At 41.6% G+C, this 14,130-nt stretch overlaps 1 protein-coding gene across 1 annotated transcript; it reads left to right on the top strand.

The window, feature by feature from the left end:
- The first annotated feature begins 4,616 nt into the window (after window positions 1–4,616).
- On the top strand, window positions 4,617–7,114 carry LOC110677146 (zinc finger protein 585A-like). The gene is made up of 3 exons (XM_021847955.1): window positions 4,617–4,862; window positions 4,927–5,048; window positions 5,598–7,114. Exon 3 carries the CDS (start codon window positions 5,753–5,755, stop codon window positions 6,749–6,751), a length of 999 nt encoding a protein of 332 aa, XP_021703647.1. The 5' UTR covers window positions 4,617–4,862; window positions 4,927–5,048; window positions 5,598–5,752; the 3' UTR covers window positions 6,752–7,114.
- The last annotated feature ends 7,016 nt before the right edge of the window (window positions 7,115–14,130 follow it).

Raw genomic sequence — 14,130 nt, 5'->3', positions numbered from 1 at the left:
ATTCCATAATTCCTAGAGTTTCCTTGCGAGCCTGGTGGAAAGGTTTGGACATAAGTCGAGATTTCATTCGCGTGATGTCAAGACTTATGGCCAACCATTACTCGCTAGATGCACATCTACATAGGATTAACCTCGCGCTGAGCAATATTTGTAGTAGGTGTGGTTCCGGTTATGATGACATCGATCACGTAGTTTGGCAGTGCCCGGATATGGACGCCTCCAGAGCGCAACTTTTGGATACCCTTGCGGCCCGAGGTAGACAACCCTATGTTCCAGTTAGAGATGTGTTGGGCACCCGCGATTTCACTTATATGGTCGCAATTTACGATTTCCTTCGCTTGTCTTGTATAAAAGTTTAATTCTCTTGTGTTCTCTTCTCCAGTTTTTTTTTTCTCTGTGTTGTCCCTTTTGTGTTGGATTGAGGATCCTGGCCATCCGGCAGACGAATACCGGCAAGAAATTGGTACCAACGCCATGACACGATAATAGAGCTACCACGCTATACCTCCCGGATGAGCTGCAGAGAACCCTAAACCCAATCCTTACCATGTCCTTCCCTTTCAAAATTGTGACCATTAACCTCGAGTTGCCACGAGTACCCTGGCTCCATCCCATACTAACTTTGGTAATGAAAATGTAAATAAATTGTAAATAGTACAAAAATGAACTTCGGCTCCGTAAAGCGTTACACGCATTTGAGCCCCAAATAAACGAACTAGTAAAAAAAAAAAAAATAATTATGAATCGTGGTTTACGGCCAACCAGCCGAGTGGAAGTTTAACAACTACCGAAAAGCTAAACATTACATATAATTTGCAATTGGATTAGATGGACAAATTGATGTGAAGATTTGCGAAAAAGTTACACGTCTTCTCAGTGAGAATCGAACTCACGACTCCCCGATCTCTAGTTGGGGCGCGTTAACCACTACGCCATGAGAGGACTCATGAACGCAGAAGTTAACCTGAATTCGATTTCAGCTCAATAATCACGTGGTCCTCTTTCGCAAAGTGCACCTCTTTCGGAAGAATTAGATGCCCATCCAAACACAACGCTTTCTATATATATCCAATGCCTAGCCCGAGAGCGCATTGTTTTTTAGATATAGGAATAGCACACTACACTAGCCAGCAACTGCGCTGGCTGAGGTTTCTATTGTGTGGGCTTCCAATGGGTCGCGACGTTCTCAAACGACCGGTTACGGAACATGAGTCCGTTGCTCGATAAATACTTGTTTTTAATTATGAATCGTGGTTTACGGCCAACCAGCCGAGTGGAAGTTTAACAACTACCGAAAAGCTAAACATTACATATAATTTGCAATTGGATTAGATGGACAAATTGATGTGAAGATTTGCGAAAAAGTTACACGTCTTCTCAGTGAGAATCGAACTCACGACTCCCCGATCTCTAGTTGGGGCGCGTTAACCACTACGCCATGAGAGGACTCATGAACGCAGAAGTTAACCTGAATTCGATTTCAGCTCAATAATCACGTGGTCCTCTTTCGCAAAGTGCACCTCTTTCGGAAGAATTAGATGCCCATCCAAACACAACGCTTTCTATATATATCCAATGCCTAGCCCGAGAGCGCATTGTTTTTTAGATATAGGAATAGCACACTACACTAGCCAGCAACTGCGCTGGCTGAGGTTTCTATTGTGTGGGCTTCCAATGGGTCGCGACGTTCTCAAACGACCGGTTACGGAACATGAGTCCGTTGCTCGATAAATACTTGTTTTAATTATGAATCGTGGTTTACGGCCAACCAGCCGAGTGGAAGTTTTAACAACTACCGAAAAGCTAAACATTACATATAATTTGCAATTGGATTAGATGGACAAATTGATGTGAGGATTTGCGAAAAAGTTACACGTCTTCTCAGTGAGAATCGAACTCAACGACTCCCCGATCTCTAGTTGGGGCGCGTTAACCCGGACCACGTGATTATTGAGCTGAAATCGAATTCAGGTTAACTTCTGCGTTCATGAGTCCTCTCATGGCGTAGTGGTTAACGCGCCCCAACTAGAGATCGGGGAGTCGTGAGTTCGATTCTCACTGAGAAGACGTGTAACTTTTTCGCAAATCTTCACATCAATTTGTCCATCTAATCCAATTGCAAATTATATGTAATGTTTAGCTTTTCGGTAGTTGGTGAATATGGTTTCTGTCAAATTATCAGTAATATGGTGGGAGGTACTAGAGCAAACGCTCCCTTAGTGGAGGTAGCTCCAATAGTGGAGGTAGTGTGTTTTGGCATGTTTCGCGCTAATAAATGATTATGTGATATTTTTGTATTAGGGTAGGTGTACCAGTTATGGCCATAGTGGTTCCCTATTTCGCCATATGTGGTATCTTGAATGCCTTCACATTTTGAAAAATCTTTTGTTTTTTAGTAGTAAAATAAAGGATAAATCTTGATGTGTAAACATTCAAAAAGATTAAAAATGTAAAAGTTATCCAAATTTTGCATATGGCCAAATAGGGAACCACTATGGCCATAACTGGTACACTTTCCCTATGTACGATGCGAAAATGATACAAGTAATCGAATAATATTCATGAAATTTACTCTAAAACTATTTAAAACAATTATTTTGCTTAATTTTTTTGCTCCTTTGCACCTATAGTGGTGCATCAGTACCCATAGTGGAGGGTCCCATAAGAAATCAATGGTTTGCGCCACTAAAGGAACCATCCTTAAAATATACCTCCACTAAAGGAACAGTGTTCCTATTATTTGTGCAAGGCTTTTTGCAGGGAAATTTCAAATGAATCGTGATTTTTATACATTTGAATGATAGAAGGATTTGAGATTTATCGAATGATACGTTAAAATCATATATTTCATGATCTTAACACCGTGTTTTAGCAGTTTTTCCCTTAGGTGCACCACTAATGGTACACTTGCCCTATAAACATAGTAATTTGTTCTGAAATTCCATGGTAATTTTAAGAATGGGCATAGTCAGCTAAAATAGTAGTTATTACTACAGATTTTTTCCCGTGAAGCTGAAGTGAATCATGGGAATACTCAAGTAGATCTTTACCCTATAATGGGTAGGTACTATGTTGCCGTGAATCGCAAGCAGCTGAAATATGATGAAAAATTATATCTCAGTGATGAAAAATGATATCATCTCAATTTTGATCAAAATGCAGATGAGACTGACGGAGACTGACTTGCGATTCACGGCAGTAGGTATGCACCTGAAAATGAAAGTAGTCGCCAATCTCGTTGCGTGGGAATTTTCTTGCAAGAAATACTCAAGAGAAGCAGTTTTATTTGATCGCAGTACGCAGTTGAAAAGAAATGTCATTTCAAATGGAGCCCTCTTGAGCAGTTTTTACTTTGCTTGAGCGCCGGAACGGGGCTCTGCACTGTTTTGATTTTGCATGCGATTTTGAAGTTTACTAATTTCGTGAAGGAGTAAAAGAGAGGGACGGATTTTTGTGCAGAGCCCTACAGCATCTACACGCAAAAGAATTGTGCGGCAAAAACTACCATTTTAGGGGGTTGACTTAAGCGCTCGCACCGGCAATTTTCAGCAGACCAGATATGCGCTTGATTTTACCATGTCTGTAGTTGGAATCAGATTGTTGTAAATTATTTCTGTCAAATGTACCAGTAATGCGGTGAACTGTACCGTAAACATAGTAAATTGGTCTAAATTTCCATGGTAGTTTTAAGGTGATTATAAAACGAAGCCAATCTTTGAATTTTCAAGTTCACAAGACTGGATAATCTGACAACAGTTCGCGTTGAAAATCAATCAAATTACTAACTTGCTGGTGGTGACCAATGGGATAGATGTTCAACACGGAGCGCTGTTTGGTTCTCAAGTTTTGTGCCTTTTAAAATTTGAGTTGTGGCTTCGTTCTATAATCACCTTAAGAATGGGCGTATACTACATGGGCGTATACTCATCAGATCTTTCAAAGTTTCCTACAGAAGTTCTTCGAAGGAAATCCCCAACGTTATATTTCAGAGTTTTTGAAGAAATTCGTAAAGGGTTCGTTTCAGTTCTAATGCCAATTTTTTCAACTTTCTCAGACCATTTTCATATGATTTCCATTGTAAGATTTTCGGTTTATCTCTGGGATTGCTCCAAAATTATTACAGTGAATCTTTTATGAACTCTCACAGGAATTTCGCAATAAATTCGACAAGGGATTCATCATTAAGCTCCTCCAGAAGTTTATGTAACATTCCATCCACGAATTTATGATAGACTCCACTTGAAACTACCATGGAAATTCAGGCCAATTTACTATGTTTTGCGGTACACCCCACCGCATTACTGGTACATTTGACAGAAATAATTTACAACAATCTGATTCCGACTACAGACATGGTAAAATCAAGCGCATTTCTGGTCTGCTGAAAATTGCCGGTGCGAGCGCTTAAGTTACCCCCCTAAAATGGTAGTTTTTACCGCACAATTTTTTTTGCGTGTATAGTCAGCTGAAATAATTATTTTTACCACAGATTTTTTTCCCGTGTAGCTATAATAACGTAACGTAATTTATGAATGGATAACGATATCGCGTTTATTTATAAAAAAAAAACTTATTCAAATTTAGTGTGTAGCGAATCCTTCTGCAGCTCAACTGTGGTACTTAACTGTCAAAATGATTGTGATGCGAAACTAACGAAACAACAGTTGCGGCAGTTTTTAGTTGAAACTTTAGAGCACTTAAACTTTGTGAATTTCTACCGGATATTGGAAAATTTCAGTTGATTTAGAATGTTCAAGGAACGGAGCTGCCGGGTATGTTCCGGTCCTGCGGTATTTCCGCTCTTTGAGCCGCAAGAAGGAATTCTGCTTGGTCAGATTCTGGCCGACTTCGCTAATGTTTTGGTAAGTTGTATCTATACAGTGATGACTAGATTTTACCAACCGCGAATGCTCTTTTTAATTTTAGATCGCTGAAGATGATGGAAAACCTGCATTTCTTTGTGAAAGTTGTGGACAGAAGCTGAAAATGAGTGTGGATTTCTTAAGGGAGGTGCGCGAAGCTGAAAATAAGCTTGAATCTATTTCGAAGTAAGTTTTAAACTACAAATTGAAAATGACATAGGTTTACCTGAGTAAAAATTTACAATTAATTTAATAGTTGAATATAGTGATACCCCATAGAATCTATGATGTACAGTTGAGTCTCTAATTTATTTGTTTATTTGGAATCTTTCAGTAATGATCAAACATTTATTTTATAAATGAAAAACCGAATTTAGTACTGTACATTTTAATTCCACTAAACAGGTCGAAGATTAATTAAACATTTATTATTCACAATTGTGGTGACCAACTACTCTGTTTGCTCACTCGATTTGCAAAGCTCACTCATATTCTCAGGTTAAAATTAAATAAATAAGCGAATTATGCACTTCAAAGGAAAAGTAATCGCTGCAACTGTAAAAATGCTATTTACAATAAATACAATGATACAAAGTAAAATAATAGATGGAAAATGAATCGGGAAAAATACATTTCGCTTAATGGTAAACCTATGGGAAAATATGGTATTGTTACAATAAAACTTAGTGTATTTTTATGATATTTTTATCAGAGTATTTTCAATTACAATTTCAGGATTTCTATTCAACATCACGTTGGGGAAATAAAGCTCGAAGTTGTTCCCGACGAAAGAAGATGTGTATGAGTATGAGTTTTTAGATGAGATCCCAGATGAAACTGCTAAAAATAATGATGACGAGGATAACAATGCTTCTACGGCGTCACCCGCAATGGCAAACGAAGATTTGTTGAAGATACTGGAATCGTCTGACGACGACGACGATAACGGAAACGATAAAATCCTCTCTTCCGATGAAGAGATTGGTGACGAAATAATGTTGGAAGATGAACAAACCAAATTTCCGTTTGTAATTCCTTCGGAAGAGAGAATCGCTCGACGATTGAAATTTGATAATTTTGAATATTTGGAAATCGATGGTGATCGTTGCTGCGGCTGTAGTTTTATTGCCGCAAATAGAGATGAGTTGATGCAACATTCCAAAGAAAACCACTCTCAGAACTACTATGCAGACAGTGGATACACTTGTCCTACGTGTTACAACAAATTTCAAAGCCAAGAGAGATTGGCAAACCACATTGAATACTACTCTTGTAGTGATATCTTTCTGTGTACGATATGCTATGAATCGTTTGTACAAAAAAGCCACCTCAAGGCACATCAGGATTCAAGTGCTTCACACCAAAATCAGAACGTGCCTGTTAGTCAAAAAGTTAAACGCCGTAAGAGAACTACTTACACCAATAAAAGCGCATTGCTAGTTAAATCTACCGAAGTGGATACCCGCAAACACTTTTGCTGTTTCGTCCGTTGCTGGGAAGGTTTTACTACAGAGGATGAACTTTTATCACATGTACATCTTGTGCATGAAGGCAAACGGCGGGAGAACGAGTTGGCCAGCTCCAAGCTCAGCACAGCTTCAAAATTCACCTGCATAGTTTGTCAGAGGTCGTTCGACAGCGAGAAGCAATTGCTTGTCCACGTGTCCTACAAACAAAAGCGCGATGAATACATCTGCCAGCAATGTGGGAAAAGCTTCCGCAAGGCAAGTATTCTGCGTGACCATGAACAAAAGGACCACAGTACCCTTACACCGGAATTTGGCTGCGATATCTGCGGGGAAAGCCTTTTGGAAACTTTCGGTGTTGAAAAATCACCGGAAGATCCACGTCCCCTTCGAAAACGTGCCATGCAGCGAACCGGGATGTGAGATGGTCTTCAGAGATACAATCCTTATGAAGCGACACTGCCGGAACGTCCATGGTGATGCCCCTTGGCATTGTCGATTTTGTCCGAAAAAGGTACGCACGAAGGAAGCGCTGGACATCCACGAGCGGGTACACACGGGAGAAAAGCCGTTCCTTTGCAGGCAAGGCTGCGAGCGGAGGTTCGCCCACGCTACTGATCGTGTGCGCCATGAACGTTCGATGCACACCAGCGAGAAGCCACACAAATGCGTCCAATGTAATGCGGCATTTGTGCGCAGAAGAGAGCTGGTTATACACCTGCAGAGGCATCATAGCAGCGCTGAGAATTGAGATAAGGTAGGTGAATAAAATGCTTGATAGCGAAATTGGTGGTTGTGATGTGTCGATGACATCCTTATGGTGCATGAACTTGACTCATACAATGAGTTTAGAGGTATTAGCAGGAGTATTGCCTTTATTTATTGCTTTGCGAAATTGTCCACATCCGTTGGGAAGTGTTAAATTGGTAATTGAAAACTTTGAAAAAACTGTATTGTTGATGATGTCTGTGGAGGTAAATTCTCCATCAAATGCTTTCCACGGTTACCCACTAGTATTCTCCAGTTCTTCTGTTGCTTCTGATCAAGAAGCAAGACCAGCCAGACATCTGTGGTATTCCGGATACGCATTAAGGACATTTCTCCGAATTAAATTACCCCGAACTACCGTAAGGACGCCATTCACCGCTCATTTAACAGCATTTCAACACATTAAATTCTGTCAAATATCAGTTTTTCGATATTTTACGCAACTTTTTGCGCTAGACGCAAGATTAAACATTTGTTTTTGTAGGAAAGAAGTTGAAATGTGAACAACGTATAATGGTATCGAATATTTTTTACCAATTCATTTATTTAAGGCTCTATCGCGTTTAACGCTTTACGGAGCCGAGATTCATTTTTGTACTTTTTTACAATTGTTTAACTTCTTAAGTACCAAGTTTAGTCCGGGTTGGAGCCAGGGTACTCGTGGCAACTCGAGGTTAGTGGTCACAAATATTTTTAGGAAGGGCTAGGTCGGGATTGGGTTACAGGGTTCTTTGCAGCTCATCCGGGTGGTATTTCTTGGTTGCTCGTTTGTCGTATCATGGCGTATACCAACTTCAATGTGGGTTTTCGATTGCCGGATGGCCAGGAACATCAATCCAACACAAATGGGACATAACACAGAGAGAAAAAAAAACTGGGGAAGAGAACACAAGAGAATTAAACTTTTATACAACACAAGCGAAGATAATCGTAAATCGACAACATGTAGGCGAGATCGCGGGAGCCCAACACATCTCTAACTGAAACATAGGGTTGTCTACCTCGGGCCGCAAGGGTATCCATAAGTTGTGCTCTGGAGGCGTCCATATCCGGGCACTGCCAAACTACGTGATCGATGTCATCATAACCGGAACCACACCTATTACATATATTGCTCAGCGCGAGGTTGATCCTGTGCAAATGTGCGTCTAGCGAGTAATGGTTGGACATAAGTCTTGACATCACGCGAATGAAATCTCGACTTACATCCCAACCTTTCCACCACGCTCGCAAGGAAACTCTAGGGATTATGGAATGTAACCACCGTCCCAGTTGGTCATTTAGCCAGTCGCTTTGCCAACCGTGAAGAGAACTTTGACGTACTAAATGAAACAATTCACCGTGTGAAATTCTTCTATCATATATCTCACCTTCCTCAGCGCCCACCTTTGCGAGAGAGTCCGCCTTCTCATTGCCATAAATTAAGCAATGTGAGGGGACCCATACAAAGGTAATCTTATATGATCTTTCGACCAGTGCACACATCTGCTCTCTTATTTTTGTAAGAAAGTAAGATGCATGCTTTACAGGTTTCATCGATCGGAGTGCCTCAATAGAACTGAGACTATCCGAGAAGATGAAGAAGTGGTCTGCGGGCATGTTAGAGATCATCCCCAAAGCGAAGTTGATTGCTGCCAGCTCAGCAACATAAACCGTGCAAGGTTCCTGAAGTTTTCGGAAGGCGGAAGAGTTTTCATTGAAGACACCGAAGCCAGTGGATCCATTTATACGTGACCCGTCAGTGAAATATCTCCTGTAGGAATCGACATTCTGGAACTTTGCGTTGAAAATACGTGGAATTGTTATACATCGAAGTTGATCTGGAATTCCATGAATAGCTTGTTTCATGGACAGATCATATTCAACAGAGGAACTGTCATTGGTGAAGCGTACACTTGGAGGGTTATAACATGGAAGGCTAATGTCAGATGACATTTAGTAGAGATAAACTCTCATGAATTTTGACTGAGTGTTCAGTTTGAGCAATTCTTCGAAGTTTTCGATGACGAGTGTGTTGCTCACTCCACACTTAATAAGTATTCTTAGCGAGAGCTCCCAGAATCGGTTTTGTAGCGGTAAAACCCCTGCCAAGAACCTCTAGGCTCGCATTATGTGTCGAGTGCATACACCCTAAGGCGATACGCAAACAACGATATTGAATTCGTTCCAATTTAATCAAGTGGCAGTTTGCTGCTGAGAGAAAACAGAAAGAGCCATACTCTAGAACAGAGAGAATGGTTGTTTTATAGAGTTTTATGAGATCTTCCGGGTGAGCACCCCACCATGTTCCGGTAATTGTTCGTAGAAAATTGATCCTTTGTTGGCATTTTTCCGTTAAATACCTAATATGAGTTCGCCAAGTGCCTTTTGAATCAAACCAGACCCCAAGGTATTTTGAAGTCAAAGACTGGTCGATGTCTGTTCCCAAAAGCTTAAGCTTTAGTTGGGCAGGATTCCGCTTCCTTGAAAAATACGACCAGTTGAGTTTTTTGCGGAGCAAACTCGATCCCTAAATTTCTAGCCCAAGTTGTCAGTTGACCGAGAGTGAAGCTCATGTGTTTTTCTGACAACAGATTGTACAAGAAATTATTCAATATTCCAGGTAATCCACTATTATGCAGGCTTTCTGACAATATTTCTATGGAAAACTGAATCAAAAGCGCCCTTAATATCCAAGAAAACCGAAGCCAATTGCTCCTTGTCCGCAAAGGCTAGTTGAATATCTGATGAAAGCAACGCTAGACAATCGTTTGTTCCTTTGCCCTTGCGAAAGCCAAATTGTGTACTGGAAAGCATGTTGTTTGAATTCGACCCAGTGATCGAGTCGGGATAGGATCATTTTTTCTAACAATTTCCTTAAACATGATAACATAGCGATCGGGCGGTACGAATTATGATCAGACGCTGGTTTCCCAGGCTTTTGAATAGCTATTACTTTGACCTGTCTCCATTCAGGTGGAACAATGTTGTGCTCCATGAATAAGTTGAACAGGTCAAGCAACCGTCTTTTAGCGATATCAGGGAGATTTTTAAGAAGATTGAACTTAATCATATCGCGTCCCGGAGAGGAGTTGTTTGATGAAAGAAGAGCCATAGAAAATTCCAGCATAGTGAATGGTCTGTCCAACGCATCGTCTCTCTGGGTTTCCCAGGATGGCGGTTGAGCTGGAACTGAATCAGGACAGACCTTTTTCGCGAAGTTGAATATCCAACGATTGGAGTATTCGTCACTCTCATTTGAGGATGAGCGGTTTCGCATGTTGCGAGCCACTCTCCAAAGCGTCGTCATTGAAGTTTCTCGTGAGAGGCCATCGATGAAACGTCGCCAATAGCTACGCTTCTTCGCTTTAATAAGATTCTTCAGTCTTTTTTCGAGCTTCGAGTACTCTAAATAAAGTTCTGAGGTACCATATCTACGAAAAGCTTTAAAGGCATTGGATTTTTCTCGATACAACTGAGTGCATTCATCATCCCAACCAAGGTGTGGGCTGGTCGTCTTTTGAAGGATGCACTTGGAACTCGTTGCTTTTGGGATTCTAATGCACTTTTATAAATCAATTCTGTTAGGAATCGATACTCATCCAACGGTGGGAGAGTGTTGAATGATTCGATACCAAAGGTTACCGCTGATGCAAATTTTTGCCAATCGATATTTCTAGTGAGGTCAAAAGGAACCTGAATTGACTGTTCTGACCTTTCAAAATTATTTCTGATAGAAGTTATTATGGGCAAGTGATCACTACCATGGGGGTCATCGATCACCTTCCACATGCAATCGAATGATAGTGAACTTGATCCCAAAGACAGGTCAAGGCGGCTTTCTTTGCCGTCGGATGAAATACGTGTCCACTTCACCTGTGTTCAAAATGTTCAAGTTGAAATCGTCGCATAAGTCATAGAAAATAGCCGCTTTATAATCGTCATAAGATTCGCCCCATCCCAGTACCATGTGAGTTCATATCACCCAGTATTAAAAACTGGATATGAGAGCATGGAGACTGCATTCCAGAGATGACGGCGGTTTATTGAAACTCTTGGAGGAATATAAACAGAAGCTACGCAAAGGTCTTTACCCTTTACGCTTATTTGGCAAGCAATGATTTCTATGCCTGGATGAGTCGGGATGGGGATTCTGTAGAATGAGTGGCACTTTTTGATCCCTAAAAGCACACCCCCGTAATTATCATCTCGATCCTGGCGTATAATGTTAAAATCGTAGAAGTTAATATCATCTTCAGAAGAAAGCCATGTTTCACAGAGTGCAAATATATCACAATCGGAGTTGTGAAGCCAAAAACTTAAATGTGTCTAATTTAGGTTTTAGACTATGACAGTTCCACTGTAGCACAGTGATCATATCTTGTACCTCACTCGATGAATTATCCATCGAAAAGATATGATCGAGAGCAAAGGAGGGGCCGCACGAAATAGTCAATTCCCTGAGATACTCTTCTATTGCGGGGAGAAAAAGGTCGAGTATGCCTCTGAATGAGTCTGAAACTCCGAGGGCATTGCATATGCGATCCACAAGGGCCGTAAAAGTTATCAGTCCTCGCTTGGCCCCCGGGGGTTTTCGAGGAAGAGCGAGGGACTTCAGTAGCTTTTTTCTTGCTATCTTGTCTAGAGCTTCTTTTGAAGTATAATTTAATCGGTGGATGCGGGGGGCGGCAGATCTTTGCTGCAACACGGAACGGAAGCATCAAAGACCTGTTTCTTCGGCAAATTTTCAAATTTTGCCCCACCTCCTTTTGAATTAGGCAACTTTTGAGGAAGATTTCATTACCTTTCGGCGCAGTCCCGGAGAAGATTGAGACTTTCGTTACGGGTGCGTGTACCTCCGAAGAATCTCCCCATCGGGTTTCGTCGTCGTTCGCTTCATCGGAAAGACAACTCTTGAAAAGAGTTACCAACTGGGATGGCTGATGAAGACTCTTTTGCGGACGGATTTAAAGATTTTACCATTTCCGCGTAAATGTCTTTCTTGGAGCGCTTCACAATTGAGCGACTCTCATCTTCGAATGCGTCTTTTAATAAGCCGGGCATTTCTGCAGGTCATGAAGTTCCTCGCGACAGTAGCTACATTTTTCGGCTTCCTGTGTGCAAGCATCTTCCAGTGAGCTTGGTTGCATTTTGCCACAACGGGGCTTGTTGTCGCAATAGCTAGCACTGTGGCCAAGCTGCTTGCAGTTGGTACAATTGTATACCCGACAATATTATAGAGAGAATGTGTGCGGATGCCGAGTGCTGGAATGCAGTAACTACGGCTGTCACTCACATTATTGTTAGAATTGCAGCGTCTATGGCGCGCCGACCAAAGAAGTTGGCTGCAGAGGATTAGCCTGCCGAGGCTGGTCCCTTGTAACATTGTTTAAGTCGGCTAGGAGAAGCAGTTTGCCTAGGCTACTTCTGCTACAACGTGTTGTGCTATATGCACTGGTCCCTTCCCGAAGAAATACCGTAAGGTGGTTCCGGGGAGATGAGGGTCTGAGTCCAAGGGTCATGTCGATGCACTGTTTCCAACCACTTGAGCAATTCTAAATGAATTGCTCATGCACAGTGCATAGGCTGGTTTTAGCGGGTCGTTCGTTGGTGCGTCATCCCCGCATTCCCTGAGTTATCTTCTCAGGGGATCTGTTTGGCAGATTTCCCCCTTGTAAAAAACAAAAAAAAAAAAATACCTTCGGCACGTAAAGACGCACTGGGTAAAAAGCACTGTCAATACAACAAATTTCGGGAGGACGGAACCGGGGAAAGTCACTCGAAACGAGGCTGACGGGCGAAAACACTTTCTTATTTCCTTCCATGGAAACTGATTGTAATTGTTTACAATCCAGTATAGCCACATCAGGAATGGACCGGTTCTCAAAGACGCCTTTGCCAGTCTTAATGTCTTCGCATGTTAGACTCGCGTCGATAATTTTCCCTTCCACCTCGACTTCTTCGTGCCGGCACATAGACTGCAATATTCCACAGTAAAAAGCCTCATGCTGAGCAATTTCATTCGCTGCTTGTAACTAGGTGCAGTTACACGCAGCTTGGATTCTTCACTTTGTGAATAACGGTCCCAGGATATTTACGCGTCAGCTCCGAGAAATCGAGAGACACGTTCAAAATCTTCTTTTTGCGCCGGAAATAGACAACCCAAGGCCCAGCCGAAGACGGTTGATAGAACCGCGTTCGAGCAACGAGATCTCTAGGAGGCGTAACCGCCTCCATCCGATTCATCCATCGCGGAAAAAAGCTTAACCGCAACCAAATGAAGAAAAAAAAATAATAATAAATAAAAAAACAAAAAAAAATATGTTTAAAAAAAAATTTTTTAATCAGTGGGACTATTTTGTACACACCTCCCCTAAAATGGGTAAATCAAATTCACAAAAAAAAAAGAAAAAAAAATTAACCCAATCCAGTGGGCTATTTTGTACCTAACTCCCTATACGGGCAAAATTGCACCGGGAGAGAGACAGAGGAGAAGCGAAAAACAACCTTGAACTCAACACTGTTGTTCGGAGATGCGAAAGCAATTCAATTAGATAATGTATACTTATCCGTTCTACAGCAGGAGAACGTCCACGCGCCGTAGGTAGTAGAACCGACCGGGTCGGCCTTCTGCCTTGTTGTTGTTCTCGGTGGCGGGAGAAAAATCAATCACCGATAATTGATGATGGGCGATGATTTTATTGCGGTGGAACGATACTAGTTTCACTAGTTCGCTTCCTTCGCAAAGCGCAATCGTCTAAGCACTCACTTTGCACAAAACTGAAACTTGTTTAACTCACTAATTAAACCAAAAACCCACGCGGGCGGTGGGGAAAAAGGCCTAAATGAACTCTGCAAAAAGTACCGTACGAATGAGACCGGGATCCTGTCGACCGACTCGTTCAAGCGCTAAGCAAGGAATGAATGGTATCGAATAACATGTATGCCAAGGGCGCCATTCACCGCTCCAATCCTAAGTATGAGGCTCTATATACACAACTAGTTGAATTAATTTGCTTTCATTAGCTGTTTGTTATCTTTGTACTTTAGTACAA

This window comes from Aedes aegypti, chromosome 2 (assembly GCF_002204515.2).
Source record: "Aedes aegypti strain LVP_AGWG chromosome 2, AaegL5.0 Primary Assembly, whole genome shotgun sequence".
NCBI classification, from domain to species: domain Eukaryota; kingdom Metazoa; phylum Arthropoda; class Insecta; order Diptera; family Culicidae; genus Aedes; species Aedes aegypti.
Note: the sequence above shows the minus strand (reverse complement) of the source record. Positions and strands in the feature narration are given on the sequence as shown.